Source organism: Mirounga leonina, unplaced genomic scaffold (assembly GCF_011800145.1).
Source record: "Mirounga leonina isolate KUSES-001 unplaced genomic scaffold, KU_Mleo_1.0 Mir_168, whole genome shotgun sequence".
Classification (NCBI taxonomy): domain Eukaryota; kingdom Metazoa; phylum Chordata; class Mammalia; order Carnivora; family Phocidae; genus Mirounga; species Mirounga leonina.
The window spans coordinates 31,458,703-31,474,832 of record NW_023270426.1 but is presented as its reverse complement, the minus strand read 5'-3'; the positions used below and the strand labels follow the sequence as shown (position 1 = coordinate 31,474,832).

The window sequence follows — 16,130 nt, the reverse complement described above, 5'->3', positions numbered from 1 at the left end:
AAAGGTGCATTCATTCTTCTTGACCTTAAGTAGACTTTTTATCAGTGCTTTTTTCATACAGTGTGTCCTCAAAGGAGCACAAAGGAGGAGGTAAGTCTCTTCCCACTGGATGTGACTCCCTGAGATCAGTGGGGTGTTTTTTTGTTTGTTTGTTTCTTTGCTGAAGCTATAAACATCATTTGACTTCTACCACATTTGAGCAAGGGAGGGGCCTGGGATCCTTTCTCAAAGACCTATCTACTTAAGTTTAAAACTCTTGGGACTTTAATGTGTGAAATACATTAGAAATAGCAGTTCTGTCTGATATGCAAGGATTGAACTCCTCTAAGTCCTTACCATTATTAACTCCTTAGAACAATGAACTAATCCATCAGCCTTTATGAAGTTTTGTAATACACTCACTGTGCACAGTTTTCTCTTAATGCCCTCCATGTTCTTTTCCACTGTGCCCAGTGGAAACCGGGGAGAGTTAACTCAGGAAGGAGAATGTACTTTTAGCTTAAATGAAGGCAGAAATAAAAGCCATTTGCCCAACAGAGTCCGCAGAATCCAGGAGCATGTGCCCATGCACATGTAGAGAGCCTTCCCTCTCTGTGGGACAATTCCAAGAGCCAAAGATAAATTACTGCACAAGGGCTGCACCCCTAAGGACAACACTGCTGGTTGCTGAACCCACCAATGGGCCAAAACAATGAAAACACAACGATGCTACTTCACATTCTGGGAGGTGTGTGCGACGTCACTGGTAATGAAAATGACCAGCATACAGGTCACCTTGAAAGACAAATGGGGATAATACCCTTTCATCTCCTACATGTAGGACGTTCACCTACTTTAGATTTGGTTCCGTACTATTTAAACAGAGGGCATGCTCTACCTAGCTCTGATTTTATGTCACTTGAGATAAGAAATATACAAATTCTTTGACATTGGCAAAACTCTGCAGGAATGTAAAATGTCATGATATAGCCCTTTAGCCAAAATATTCAAAGTCCACAGGTTTTTTTTTGGTCCTCCTCTCATTAAAAGGTTCATGGAGTTCTGGGAGAAAACTCCAGCCCCAAATACAGCCTATTTCCACTACACAACTCTGTCAAAGTTATTTAGCACCCAGCAAAGGACTTCGTAAGAGTCAACAGCAAAATGGCAACCAAAACAGAGACATAAATTCTGTAAAATCCAATCACATATATACACATTTTATAATAACCCTGAGTACTTTCTTGTATTACTGGAGAGTAAAGTTACCGATGTTCCTAGCAATATTTAGGCATCAAAGAAAGGAGAAATTAGGCTGAACGTGTTTCAAGAAAAAAGGGTGATGTCCAACATTTGCTGAGCACTTATTTTGTGGTAGATCTGTAATACATATTTCATGTAAAACTTCTCATTTCACATTTACAATCTGACAAGTATTGTCATCCTCATTTTACAGAGAGGGAAAAGGAGAAATGGAAGTTGCATACATAACTTTACCAAGGTCAGAGTCAGGAGTAAATGATGGAGTCAGGATTTGAATCCAGACCGAAGATTCTAGAGCCTACGCATTTAACAATTATCATAGTGCCTCACAGAAATGAGGTATCTCTATTTTCTAAATTTTCTATAATAAATGTGTATTACTGGGGTGCCTGGGTGGCTCAGTTGTTAAATGTCTGCCTTTGGCTCAGGTAATGGTCCCAGGATGCTGGGATCGAGCCCCGCATCGGGCTCCCTGCTCCACGGGAAGCCTGCTTCTCCCTCTCCCACTCCCCCTGCTTGTGTTCCCTCTCTCGCTGTGTCTCTCTCTGCCAAATAAATAAAATCTTTTAAAAAAATGTGTATTACTTTACAAATTTCAATTTATCATTAAATTTAGTTTATACACTTAAAAACTGTAAATATAAGTTTTTAAAAAGGTTTGAGAGCAAGACGAACCATGAGAGACGATGGACTCTCAAAAACAAACTGAGGGTTCTAGAGGGGAGGGGGGTGGGGGGATGGGTTAGCCTGGTGGTGGGTATTGAGGAGGGCACGTTCTGCATGGAGCACTGGGTGTTATGCACAAACAATGAATCATGGAACACTACATCTAAAACTAATGATGTAATGTATGGTGATTAACATAACGATAAAAAAATTAAAAACTGTTAAAAAAAAAAAGGTTTGAGAGCATGCATGTGCAAGTGGGGGGAGGGGCAAAGGGAGACAGAAAGAGAGAATGCTCAAGCAGACTTCCTACTGAGCACGGAGCCCAACGTGGGGCTCGATCCCAGGACCCTGAGATCATGACCTGAGCCGAAATCAAGAGTCAGCTGCTTAACCCACTGAGCCAGCTAGATCCCCCAATATTTTATAAGTTTTTTAGGCCTTACTCTAAAGCTCTTCACTTCTGTAAAAATCTTCATTGCCAGGTAGTGCAAAGAATTTCTATTAATGATTTTCTAGAAGTAGTAAGCAGTAAAAACCGGCAAGTAGAATCCAAATAAAGGGGTCTGTTTTCTGAATTTGGCAAAGTCACTGGTGTCTTCTAGTAATTTCACTTGCTCTTTAGCCAAAAGGCTGAGAAGTGATTCTCATAGTAATTTCAGCAAAATAACACATTACTGTGGATCAAGATGGAGATGGGGGATAAGGAACTGAAGATGGCCTATTCTGAGTCTGGCTGTAAAAGGAATGAGGGATTGAGGGTGACGACAACAAAATACCTGTCACGAAAAACTGACAGCAGCAGCTCCCCATTTATTGAATGCTGTGTGCCAGGCTAACTGTGCTAAAGGCTCTCTATGCATCATGTTATCCTCACACTATGAGGAAGGAGCTATTACACTCATTTTATAGCCAAAGAAACTGAGGCATAGTTAAGTAACTTGCCCAGGGTCATTCTACTGAGTAGGATTTATGCCCAGGATTTGTGCTCTTGCTCTTAACCACTCGGTTATATTTGTAGCTGAAAAAGGTGTGAATGAAAACTATATGCCTATTTATATCCTAAAATGGCAAGATTGAGGAGGGTGCAGAAAAGAGTGGAGCAAGGCCCTGAGATTCGTAACAATGGCAGAAGGGTCCATCCTCTGAAGAAGAAAGAATAAGGTAAAGGATATAGGCACATGAGTTTCTAGATAAAGAAGACAGGAGGCCTAGTGGTTTCCCCCTTTCCTGTGATGCATGAGTGATCACCTACAAAGCTGGGGGCAGAGCTGCTGTAGATGCTTGACACTCCATGTCCATTGTCTCTGCAAGTGGACAGACCGGGGATTACATTTCAGCTGTGCCATTTACTATGTGAGGGACTGTATTAGCAAGTTAGGAGTGACTTCTTTGTGGTTGATAAAAATATTCTAAAATTAGATTGTGATTATGGTTGTACAACTCTGAATACACTAAAAACCGCTGAACAGTACAATTAGAAGGATGGATTTTATGCTCTGTGAATTGTATCTCAATGTGAGTTCTTCCAGAATGGTGATGTAAACCTGAGGTGAAAAAGATCAGTGACACTGAACTGGACATTTAAAATGGCGAATTTTATGTTATATATATTTTGTCACAATTAAAAAAAAAAAAGGCAGTGATTAGTCAGAATTCAATTTCGCTTCCTACTCTAGCCCCTGGCCCATGGGACAACCATTAATCTACTTTGTCTCTATGGCTTTGCCTATTCCAGACATTTCATATAAATGGAATTATACAACAGGTTGCCTCTGTGTCTGCCTTTTTTTACTTAGAACCTTAATGTGTTCAAGTTTCATCCAAATTTTAGCATTAATCAGGATTTCATTCCTTTTTATGGCTGAAGACTACATTATGCTGATACACCACAATTTATTCATCCACTGATGGACACATGCAATCATCAGATTAATCTGGTTCTTGAACAGAACAGTATTAAGCTCATTGAGGATGGAAAGCAACACCTTTCTCTAAACAGTGTTTCTACCTCCAGCTTTCTGGCATTCCACAAAGTGGTCCCCCATAGTTCATGTCCTGAATCTGATTTAATATTCCTATCTAGGTGGTTTTAATGAGTTTGAAAGGTCAGGATCACAAATATATTTTCCCGCAAATATTTACCACTAGATCCCAGCTTAGGCTAACCCCTTTCTAGAGGGCAGAGACTGGTGCTCATGATGCACCCAGTACCTAATTCCCACTATGGTCTCAGTCATTATTCATCAAATGTGTAAGTTCAAGTACTAATTTCTAAGTAATTTAATACTAAAATTTTACCGAAAGAGAAACAGAAATGATGCATGTTAATAAACGGTTACTCTATTATTATTAGCAAAAGTACTTCTAAGAACAAATCCACTGGAAAATCCCTAATGACACTGATATCCCCTGACCTGGGGAAGGGTAAAACTATGCCGGCTGAAAGGCAAGTGAGAAGAGTGTGAGTGGAGGCAGAGTGTGGGAACGCACTACCTGGTGAACAGTTTCAAGTGAGAGCACAGGTCAATGAATCATTAGGAGAACTCCTGTGACTAAGTAAGTAGAAAAGCAAGTCCTTCATGTGTAGTGAAGACTACAATGCTATTGTTGTTTAGAAAGAAAGAAAATTTAACAGCCTCTGAAAGCTTACAATGGATCTACCACATGGATTAGTAGACTGAAACCCTAGGCTTGAGCCTCTACAAATACTTTAAATTGCTCTTCCAATTTAGTATGATAGAAATAAGAAACAACCACATTCTTATCATTTTTTTCCAGGGTGATAACAGAGGAAATAATTATTTGTATGAAGTCTTCAAAATTCCTCCACTGAATCACAGTATAAGCTCTTCTCTCGCATTAGGCATCCTCTCAGACACACGGTATTCATCATTACAATGTTAACTTGTGCCAGTTGATGTTTGAAAAATACTTAAAACCACTTCTGAGGCTCATGATATGAAATGATCACTTATTTTCATATAAAAAGAAAATTAAGAATCTAACTGGAAACAAATATGGTTTGAGTGAAGGGCATTTTAAAGTTCCCATGCAATCATTTTCTGGCCATAAAAGTAAAGACACAATGTACTATGGACTAGAGTTTTAATTACAGTTTTTTTCCAATTATATAAAGCATGTACAATAACAAAATGAAGAGAGAACGGCTATTCTGAAATGGAAGAACTAAACAGCAGCAGGGTAAAAAGGGGGGCACACAGTACACTGGAAAAAGGAAATACTCGGCTAAGTAAATCAAGGTTCTGTTATTTTTTTGCTGTTTAATTATGCTTTATTTCTAAGAGTTAATATATAGTCCATTGCAATTTTAGAAAGGAAAAGTAAAGCTGATACAATGGCACCCAGACCAGAAAAACATAAAGATTATGCTGATGTTAGACCCAAATTCAAGTTTAGTTACAAACAGAAATCGTCAGATTTTCAAACTTTTGATTCCTCATGCAAACTGTGATGTAGAAACAGCCCCAAGGAACTGAAACGGGGCAAAACAGATTTCAGGAATGCCAGTACGTTCTGGAAAACTGCACACTCTCATCAATTTTAGCAGTTTCAAATCTGTCTTCCTATACTGTCATAACTCTTCCATTTAAGTACAAAGAACCGAAAAAACAGTCCACAAGGACAGTTTTTATAGGGCGCCCTAGATGTGCAGGCCTGTTGCCCCTTGATTTTTCTTCAAACAAACAAAACAAACTACTCTTTGCTATCAACCACTATTATGTCATGTGTCTGACTTCTCAGAGAAGCAAACACTCCATAAATATGAGCTATTAACAAGTCTTAGCATTATTTAGGCACAGAACAGTCATTATGAAGAGGAAAATTACCCAGAGCAGGCCCAGGCCAGGAGACCCCAGAAGATGGGAAGTTACGAACAATAAGCTAGAGAAAACCAGAAGCCCTACTGGGAGCAAGAGATAACCAGCCGTTTCTTTTCCTTTTTTTTTTTTAAAGATTTTATTTATTTATTTGACAGAGAGAGACACAGCAAGAGAAGGAACACAAGCAGAGGGAGTGGGAGAGGGAGAAGCAGGCTCCCCACAGAGCAGGGAGCCCGATGCGGGACTCGATCCCAGGACCCTGGGATCATGACCTGAGCAGAAGGCAGTCGCTTAACCAACTGAGCCACCCAGGCGCCCTAACCAGCCGTTTCTGCTTCTGTTAACAGGCTTCCCGCCACTGACTCCCGGCACTACTATCCCCACCTAAAGCAGCCCCACTCCCCCAGTTCAAACCCACTGACCAGCAGTCAGCACAGCCCTTGGAACCTGACTGCCCGCAGTCCCCTATAAAAGCCCTATAACCCCGTTTCCCCGGGGCCCAGAACTTCAAGCATGAGCTCATCTGGGGCCGCTCGCGTAAAATAAATCCAACTTCTCCTACTTCTCCGAGTGTCACTTGGCCTCTCACCGGTCTGATTATTTTTCCGCAACAATTAGGCACAGAACAGGCAGAGAACGTACGTTTCATCCTTATGTTCCAAAAAGATGCCAGACTGAAGAGTGGTGGTGCTGTATGACTGCCTTTGCACCTTCACACCACACAAGCAGTCCTACACGTACCTAGGTTCCTGAATGTGAAGCAGTGTTCACAAGCGAGGTTGCTCTTCTCCTATCCTCAGCTATCGCTCCCCACCGTGAACTATTACAGATCTCCTTACCATGCCTACAAGCATGAACTGTCAGTGGATGGAGATGGTACGATCTAGGTCAGGATTTAAGAAGTGATCCAAAATTGTGATCCAAAATTCAAGGATAAGGCATTATGGTGCTTAGATGAAGTTATTAATTACCATGTGACTTGTAATCACAGAGGCCAGGGTTCAAATCATAGTGCCATCATATACCACACCTCTATGACCTTCGGCAAATTATTTACTTAAAAAAACTCAGCTTCCTTGTGCCAAGTAGAAACAATATCTATCCTGAGTTGCCATTTTGGTGATGAGATCTAAATTCTATAAAGTGATCAGCACAATGCCTGGCACACAGTAGTCACTTAATAAATAATGATGGTCCCAGTAAGAGAATGCAGTACTCAGAGCAAGATTTTGGAACCATATTGCTAAATGATCATTTAATGGAGGCTTAGAAATAAATTTCATAACACTATATATAGGACACTATGATAAAAAAATACACTATAAACTTTTAACATTTTAAACCTTAAAACCCATGAAGTTCAATATAGTAAAGGCTCATAGTTGAAAATTTCAATATTCTGTTGCAGATGTTTGACCTATGCATCATAAAAATCCATGATTCATAAACTCAGTATAAACTCTCAGTCTTTAATAATATCAGATGTGTCAAAAATACAATTTTTCTTAAAACAGAGCTACAAACAATAGCATTTTAAATATTCTTATAATAATCTCTATGAAGTCCAAGCTCATTTACTTTCATTTTTAAAAAGTTCAATGTAAATATCTAATTTGGTAAATATCATTCACCATTATAAATACCTATATAAGCCAATCTTTTTGAAATGAGTAAAACATTTCTAAAATGGTCTCCCTTAGATACTGTGTTTTTGCTTCTTGTAATTATTATTTCTTTTATATTCCCTCTGCCTTTACTTTTTCACTTAAAATTTCTGTTCAGTTGAATAACAATTATTCTTCAGTCTTTTAAAGACATTTTAAAAGACTGCTCACGGGGCGCCTGGGTGGCTCCGTCATTAAGCGTCTGCCTTCAGCTCAGGTCATGGTCCCAGGGTCCTGGGATCGAGCCCCACATCGGGCTCCCTGCTCCACGGGAAGCCTGCTTCTCCCTCTCCCTCTCCCCCTGCTTGTGTTCCCTCTCTCGCTATGTCTCTGTCAAATAAATAAATAAAATCTTAAAAAAAAAAAAAAAAGACTTCTCATTAATCTGATTCATGCTGAAGTACCATCTCACTGAGGCCAAGTCTGTTATTAGAAATGCAATGATGGACAGCATTTTCAGCTCTGCTGTCTTTTTTTTTTTTTTTAAAGATTTTATTTATTTATTTGATGGAGAGAGAGATAACGAGAGAGGGAACACAAGCAGGGGGAGTGGTAGAGGGAGAAGTAGGCTCTCCGCCAAGCGGGCAGCCCGATGCGGGGCTCAATCCCAGGACCCTAGGATCATGACCTGAGCCAAAGGCAGACAGACACTTAACGACTGAGCCATCCAGGCGCCCCAGCTCTGCTGTCTTTTAGTGGAATTAATATAACAAGCCTTTAGATTACTGCCAAGAGATTAAAAAAAAAAACAACCTCACACGAACCTGATTTACTAGGATCATCTGTTCCATTTTTTTAAAGATTGTATTTATTTATTCATAAGAGACAGAGAGAGAGAGAGAGAGAGAGAGAGGCAGAGAGAGAAGCAGGCTCCCTGCTGAGCAGGAAGCCCGAAGTGGGACTCGATCCCAGGACCCTGGGATCATGAACTGAGCCGAAGGCAGACGCTTAACCACCTGAGCCACCCAGGCGCCCCACCATTCCATTTTATTACCAAAAATTAAAAATAACATATTATTCTTATTTAATTAAAACAATGCCATACTGAGTATATTTCTTATATATCAAAAAGGAATGTATGTATACAGAATTTAAACATACCTTCAAAGACATCTGTCATTTTGCAGATATGGGCAAATGTAGCTCCAGTTGCCCAGGTATATACTACATCCATTAAGTGAGGTTTGAATGAGCTTAGGTAAGTTTCCTCATCAATTTCCAGTTTGGCTTCTGCTGAAACTTTTGCAATTCTTTTAGCACATTCCTTTGAAGACAAAAAGATTTACTTAAAATTTCTTACTTACGATCTTCCATGTACTTTTTTTCTTTAGGTTTCTTAGGTTTCCAGAGCCAGAATTCCACAAGGTCCTTTTTTCCTAGGTTCTTATGCCCACAGTTTGGATACTCTGTGCTTCTAAGTAGCTACAGTGTCTTTTCCACTGCTAAGTGATCCAAATGTAACATTTCCCCATTACACTGAATTAAGAAAAATTTATCAAGAGTGTGATTTTCACCCAATTAAACCTTTTTTTAATAAAAAACAAACTCTTCATTAAAGTCATTCAAGAGTAGCACTTAATCTTTAAGTATTTCATTAATAGCAACCCCCCAAAGCCCCCCAAAGACATCAATAACAAAACAGATTTAGAAAAACACAAATCCTATGGCAAAATAATGCTTTTCCCCAATAATGCTTTAAAAAATATAAACCTTAATTTTTTCCCCCACAGTGAGATATTCAGATTCATTCTTTTCTCCTCAGTAATATAAAAGGTCAAAACCACCTCGTCCTACATAAACTTCCCTAGTTCTAGAAATTTAAATTTCTTAGTAATAAGGGATATTAAATTTTCCACTTAAGAGGCTCTTTTTATGAATCACTTCTCCTCTTTTGCAATATCATATAGTTCATCTTTCCCTGTCTTTCTAATGTTAAAAGGTAGATAAAATCAGTTCATCATAAGAAAATCATAAAACACACAAATTCATTACTATAAGCTACTGGGGTTTTAAGGGCCCAGGGATAATTAATTTCTTAGGATAAAACATATTTTAAAACTTTGTTGTAAACTACAATGGAAAAACATACAAAAAATAAAGCTAACTAATCCTAGTCCATCAAGTTGCCATTCTTAATACCAAGGAAAACAATGCAGGCACTGAGTTGTTGATATTGCCTAGTTACATTATGTAGTGTTAAATCTACACGCAGAGTAACTCAATACAATTTATTACACTGGTGGGGGAGAATGTTTATTCAAGTAAAAATCCCAAGTGATGTTATCAACATAGCATTAAATGACAAGACTAACACCAAATAACATATTTAATCTTGAAGGAAGTGGTCTCTGTGGAATGATACATACTAGGATTAGACTGTCAAAAATGTTCATTTTACATATACTATTCATAAAACATGCAGTTCAAAATACTCCTACCTGCATTTGACGAAGTGGTCCTGCTAACTGCTCTGTTAATTTGGGCATCTCACTAGACTATGAAAGAAAAGGATGTAAAAACCCAAGTTTAAAATGCTTTCTGCTGTAACAAAACAAAGCCTTCATGATATCCATCAATATCAAATTATAAGATCTTAGTTATTAGCATTTAGAATTTCTAACGACATTAGTTGGTATAAGCAAAATTACCACTCCTTTCCTCCTAAATTATATTATTATTGTATTTCAGAGGAAAATATTACACTCCTAAATTTACAATTTACCAGCTATTTTCTGTGACCACAATGGAATGGAGGGAGAGCAAATATTATAAACACCCACAGTAGTTTACTTACATCAAAATGATTATAAACTGTTTTATCACAGTTTGATTTTGAAATAGTTTTGGCTCCTATTCAACTCTCATTCTGTGGAAACCAAAAATCTGGGATAAAGAACATTAAAAGTAGTGTCCTCAATTTTTATTTTACCCAGGTATTACTAACTGGGCAAATGAACTTGGACAAGTGGCTTGGATTCTGTGTGTTGGTTTCCTACCTTGTCAAAGAGAAAGAAAAGGTCAGATCCTCAAAACCCTATTCTATCGTGATTAGAATAAAAACAGTTATTTGTGAACAAAGTCTGACAAAGGCAGCCTTTCACAAAAACAAAATTATTACAAAAATGGTATATATGTATGTGTGAGACAGGATTTAAATTATAGGTAAATTTTCTTAAAAAGCTATTATAAGTTTAGGTGCAACCGTTATGCCTTTATTTTAAGCATCAGTATTTATAAAGGACTGGTTTTGCTGTGCATGTTTTATGTCTATTATGTAATAAAATAATGACCTAGGTTCTATATTATTCCTGTCCAAATTAAAAAAAAAAAAAAAAAGAAAAAAGAAAAACCATGATGAATGATGAAAAAACAAAATGGCCACAATGAACTCAACATCTCCATTTGTGAACTCAAGACTACTTAACATCTTTGATATTGTGTCCATTCATGGTCAACAGTTACTGACCACTTCCTCTCTGGTCAATGTAAGTAGAAGACACTGGTCCTGACAAGAGAAACCTAAGTGGGATTTCACCAATGCTCTCCCACCAGGTGTATGTACAATTCGTTCCTTCATCTCTCCTTTTAAGTCTCAATTCAAATTTCACTCTCTTGGCGAGGCCTTTACTAATCACCTTATTTAAAATAGTAACCCTATCCCAGTGTTTTCTATCTGCCTCCTCTGCTTCACTTTCCTCCAAACCTTCATCACCATTTGACATAATCTGTGTGTACTTTACTTCTTTATTGTTTACCTTCATCTACTAGCATATAAATATCAGGAAAGCAAAAATTTCTGTTATTTCAAGTGCCTAGATCTGGGCAGTGCACACAGATTTTTAACAAATATTGGTAGTTACTTGATATTTGTATTCTAAAGATTGTATTTCATCTTTAAAATTACTTTTAACAACATAAAAAATCCAGGGACGCAGTTTTAGAAAGAACACATTTCTAAAAAGAAGTTAGTATATTAAGCAGACTTTTTCATATTTATAACAAGTACCTTACTATGTTTAACCTTTCCATCTGGCTAGAAAACATTCTTCTAAAAGTATCAACAAAATTCCATGTGACTTGTAGTGTAATTTTCCATCTTGCTGTTGAAAGGCACCACCACAAGAATTGATGACACTACATATAACAGTGTGGTTTCATTGAACAAATCTTAATTAACCACATATAGTGACATCTTGCCCACAAATTTCAGAATAATGGTTTGGCGAAGCCCAACTCCTTTGAAGAGGTAACATACTTGGGCTCTCAGAAAACAGAGGATTTTTATAGTGCCACATTAAAAACAACAAAACAAAACAAAAAAAACAAATGCAAGAAATTAGCTATAAGACAAAGTATGACACAGGCAGAAGAGCACCAATCCCCAAATCATCTTCAAACTTAGGTCTTTTCAAACAGAATTGGACAAATATTCTTTTTTTTTTTTTTTTTTTTTTAAAGATTTTATTTATTTATTTACTTGAGAGAGAGAGAGAGAGAGAGAGAAACAGCATGAGAGCGGAGAGGGTCAGAGGGAGAAGCAGGCTCCCTGCTGAGCCGGGAGCCCGATGTGGGACTCGATCCCAGGACTCCGGGATCATGACCTGAGCTGAAGGCAGTCGCTTAACCAACTGAGCCACCCAGGTGCCCTGGACAAATATTCTTAACAACTACCCCAGAAATTACTGTAATAAAATTCTGAACCTAAGAAAAACAACAGCCAAACAGAGTATTTTGTAAAGTAATGAATTCCTCATCTGCAATTACTTCACAGGTGCAGAGCAGGCATTCTCAGGAGTATAAACTGTTTTGGGATTATTGTCCTCTTTGTTATCACTGCCACTCTAGCTCTAATTCTAATCAGTAATCAGGGAGCTGAGAGAAAAGGACCTACTTATTTCAACAAGTAATGTATTTGACCTGCTTCATAAAGAAGGAAATAGTTAATAAGTCGATCAATGGCAGAACTGCAAAAACCGTCTGTCTTACACACAATTCATTTGAACGTTAAACTAAGTATACATGGTAAAAGGTCTTCTAAAAATTTAGAAATTAGTATTATTTTTAGAGGGCAAATGTCTTTGTCTTATTCTTATTTTGTCCACTTCATCCACAATGAATAAAGTTTGAAATGTAAAACCTGCATTTTACTTTTTAAAGCAAATCATACTGGTTTTGGGAAAAAAGTAAAAGACAGATTAGTGTTTTTGTGGTGGGCCATCCAGCACTTCATTTTTTGATTTTTAAGAGTCGCTGAAAGTGAACAAACCACTCAATGTAAAAATTACTGCAAAACCAAAAATGAGAATCCTATAGCCACTACCTCAAACCTTACCTATGACAACTAAGACTTCAGCCACTCAGAAAATCAGTTGCTTCATAGTTGTTCTCCATTACTGGGAGGAGAGATATTAATTTAACCTCACTATTCCCTTTTATTTTCACTCTTTTGCCTAATTTTATTTTCATTCATTCATCCTTTTCTTTCTAGGACTATCTGACCAGACCAGATCTTCAAACAATGCACTGGGTTACAGAACAAATTTAAGGCTTGGAATATGATTAATGACTATCCAAAAATAAGATCTTATTTCACTCTCCTTTCTGATAATATGTATTATTTAATACTCTCTTACTATATTTGTGTTAGTGTTGATTTCTAATTAACATTACCCATAATATGTAAATATGGAACATTTTTATAATTTAAAATATCCATAATAATATTAAAATTAAGTTACAGGATGTGTGAATTAATCATTAAGGTATGTTAAATCTATTAACTCACATTCTCTTGAAACACAAAGCAGCTTAGTAGTGCCGTTGCCTGTTCTGCAGAGAGGTCATTGAAAAGGCCATTAAACATCATCTCAGTTAGAAGGAGCTCATCAGCACTAGATCACCACAAAAAAAAAAGAGAATAATTTTCAAATATTGTAATATAAAAATAAAAAATGTATACATAATGCTTAAAATGTAGAAAGTTTAAAAAAAAAATGTAGAAAGTTTTTAAATAAAATCCATTATTTGACCATAAGGAGTGATCAATGAGGAACGACAAAGATTTACTTAAGAAAATGGCAGGTCTGGGGCGCCTGAGTGGCTCAGTCAGTCAAGTGTTTGCCTTCGGCTCAGGTCATGATCCCACTGTCCTGGGATTGAGCCTGGCACCGGGCTCCCTGCTTCGCGGGAAGCCTGCTTCTCCCTCTCCCACTCCCCCTTGCTGTGTTCCCTCTCTCGCTGTGTCTCTCTGTCAAATAAATAAACAAAATCTTAAAAAAAAAAAAAAAAAGAAAAGAATATGGCAGGTCTTCATATTTTCCAATATATCAATAATAAATATAAGATGGTTATTTCATGTAAAAATCCCATTCTAGGAAACACCAAAATGCAAACATTTACTGAAATAAAGAACTCTTTCTTAACTCTCAGTAGGAAAGACAGTCATCACCATTTTTCCTCTTGGTCCAAGGATCCATTTAATTGTTTTTAAGTTGTTTAACAATTTATAACACAAAGGGATAATGAAAAACAATTTCATTAGAAATCTTAATAATTACAATGTAACCATAGGAGACACACATTGCATTCCCAGTGTTGAGAACATATATAACCAAGATGGCCAATGGCCTTTAAATGCAACTAACTGCTGCTCATCAATTGTCATTTGTGAATCTGGACAATATCCACATAGTAAATACAATTCCAAATTTCAAATACATCTCCAATAGGTACTAGCTTATCATTACTTCTGTTTTTCTCCTGCACTTAGCATTATCAAAGCATACTATTGACTGCAGATTTTAAATCATCTCTTTTAAAGACTCTAGCTGGGTGGCTCAGTTGTTAAGTGTCTGCCTTCGGCTCAGGTCATGATTCCAGGGTCCTGGGATAGAGCCCCGCATCAGGCCCGTTGCTATGCGGGAAGCCTGCTTCTCCCTCTCCCACTGCCCCCTGCTTGTGTTCCCTCTCTCCCTTTGTCTCTGTCAAATAAAGAAATAAAATCTTAAAAAAAAAAAAAAAGACTCTAGCTTATTATTTTTGGTTCCTCTTTTGAATCACCAGAATATATTATTTTTTAAAACTTTCACAAGTTGTAATTTTGTTGAAGAGGAAGGCCATCCTCTTTGCTCTTTAACTGTGCAACATTTTCATATTCAGGTTTATATTATAAAGATTAGAATGATCAATCCAACAGATTTTTTTTATCTCTCCTTCTTAACAATTTCCTTGTATTTACAACTGTCTTTAGTATTTGACCACTTAAAAACTATCAAGGACAATTTAGCAAACAAATCATAAAAGGTAAAAGACTATTGTCACAAGTCCTTTTAGTAAAATGGAATGGTCCAAGTTCTTAGCACAAAACATTACATAACTCCTGCTTACTAAACAGAGAGGAAAGTAAAATAAATAAGAATCTTAAAAAAATTTTTTTGTCCTTAGAGATACATTATTCACTCATTGATTCTTCAGTTTGAGAATTTACCTACAGTCTAAGATTTTGCTATGCGATTAAATTTACCATCATCACTTATGTTCTGATTTGTGTAATAATTGCAAAATATATTTCCTGTTTTCTCTTTGCCATCATGGGTGGAAAACAAAAAAATCTGAATGCTCAACTGTGCTCAATGGAAGCTATAAAAGACTACAAAGATAGTGTTTCTACAATTCTGTAATCAAGGTTCCACAACGTATCTTACATCTATAAACGGGTTTAATATACCCATTCGGTAATTTTGAGGGTGTTATCTAAAAAAATAAAGTCATGAACTATCAATCTTTATAAATAATTCTAACTAATCAAAAATAAAGTAAAAAAACTAAATTTGGGTTCCTGATAGTCAAATGAGAATTAAGTCAAACAAAGAGGACAATACAAGCGCTGCGTATTACTACATACACGCCACTAAGGTGGGTGGCAGACAAGAAACAGTAATCACAGGAGAGTGATCTAACAGGTTATACAGGCAATTATGCAAAAAAAAGCTGAGGAGCTTAAAATAAGATTGGAGAAATTCACAGCAAGTTTCATAAGATGGAGGAAAAAATATGTAGGAATTGGGATTTGGGGTAGGAGTGAGGGAAAGGTCATGCTAAGATAAAGAAATACGTGTGGGATGTGGCTAGAGAGGAAAGGCAACAACACACTAAATTATGGCATTTATTCTAAAAGCAATAGGGAATAACTGAGAGACTTTCACCAAAAGAATGAAATGATAGGCTCTGTGCTTTGTAAAGAACACTGGGAAAGCAGTATAATGGATGGATTATAAAGACTCAAGATAGGAGGCAACAAAAATCAGGGCTTCTGCAGTACTCAAAGCAAGAAATAATGAAGGCACATTAGTGGGCAGAGATAGAGGAAACACTCAGGAAGATGGGAAGAGAGAGAAGAAGGGAGAGGAATCTAGGATGACTCCCAAGTTTCTGTCGTTAGTGTCTGGGTCTTATTCAGCAAGAAAGAGACCAGAGGGAGAAGCAAATACTGGGGGAAAAGTAACATACTTTCATATGTGATACTGTTCTCTCTCTCTCTAAATAGTCTTATTTTAGAGTAAAATCAATACTATTCTCCCAGGACTACATCCAGCTGCAGATACCCAAAAGAAATTTTCTATGTTAATTGTTAAATACTATATAATATTACAAAGAAATAATTCCAATAACATTAATTCTGGCTTATGAATTAGTAAACCAGTGCTATGGCTTA

At 37.1% G+C, this 16,130-nt stretch overlaps 1 protein-coding gene across 1 annotated transcript in view; it reads right to left on the bottom strand.

Moving 5' to 3' along the window:
* The window catches only part of MTREX (Mtr4 exosome RNA helicase), a 114,512-nt gene that overhangs the window by 2,431 nt on the left and 95,951 nt on the right, over positions 1 to 16,130 (bottom strand). Inside the window, exons 23-25 of the mRNA XM_035014428.1 lie at positions 13,203 to 13,308; positions 9,856 to 9,912; positions 8,519 to 8,681 (exon numbers count right to left, since the gene is read on the bottom strand). Of these exons, the coding sequence (XP_034870319.1) occupies positions 8,519 to 8,681; positions 9,856 to 9,912; positions 13,203 to 13,308 (326 nt within the window). The remainder of the gene's footprint in view (positions 1 to 8,518; positions 8,682 to 9,855; positions 9,913 to 13,202; positions 13,309 to 16,130) is intronic.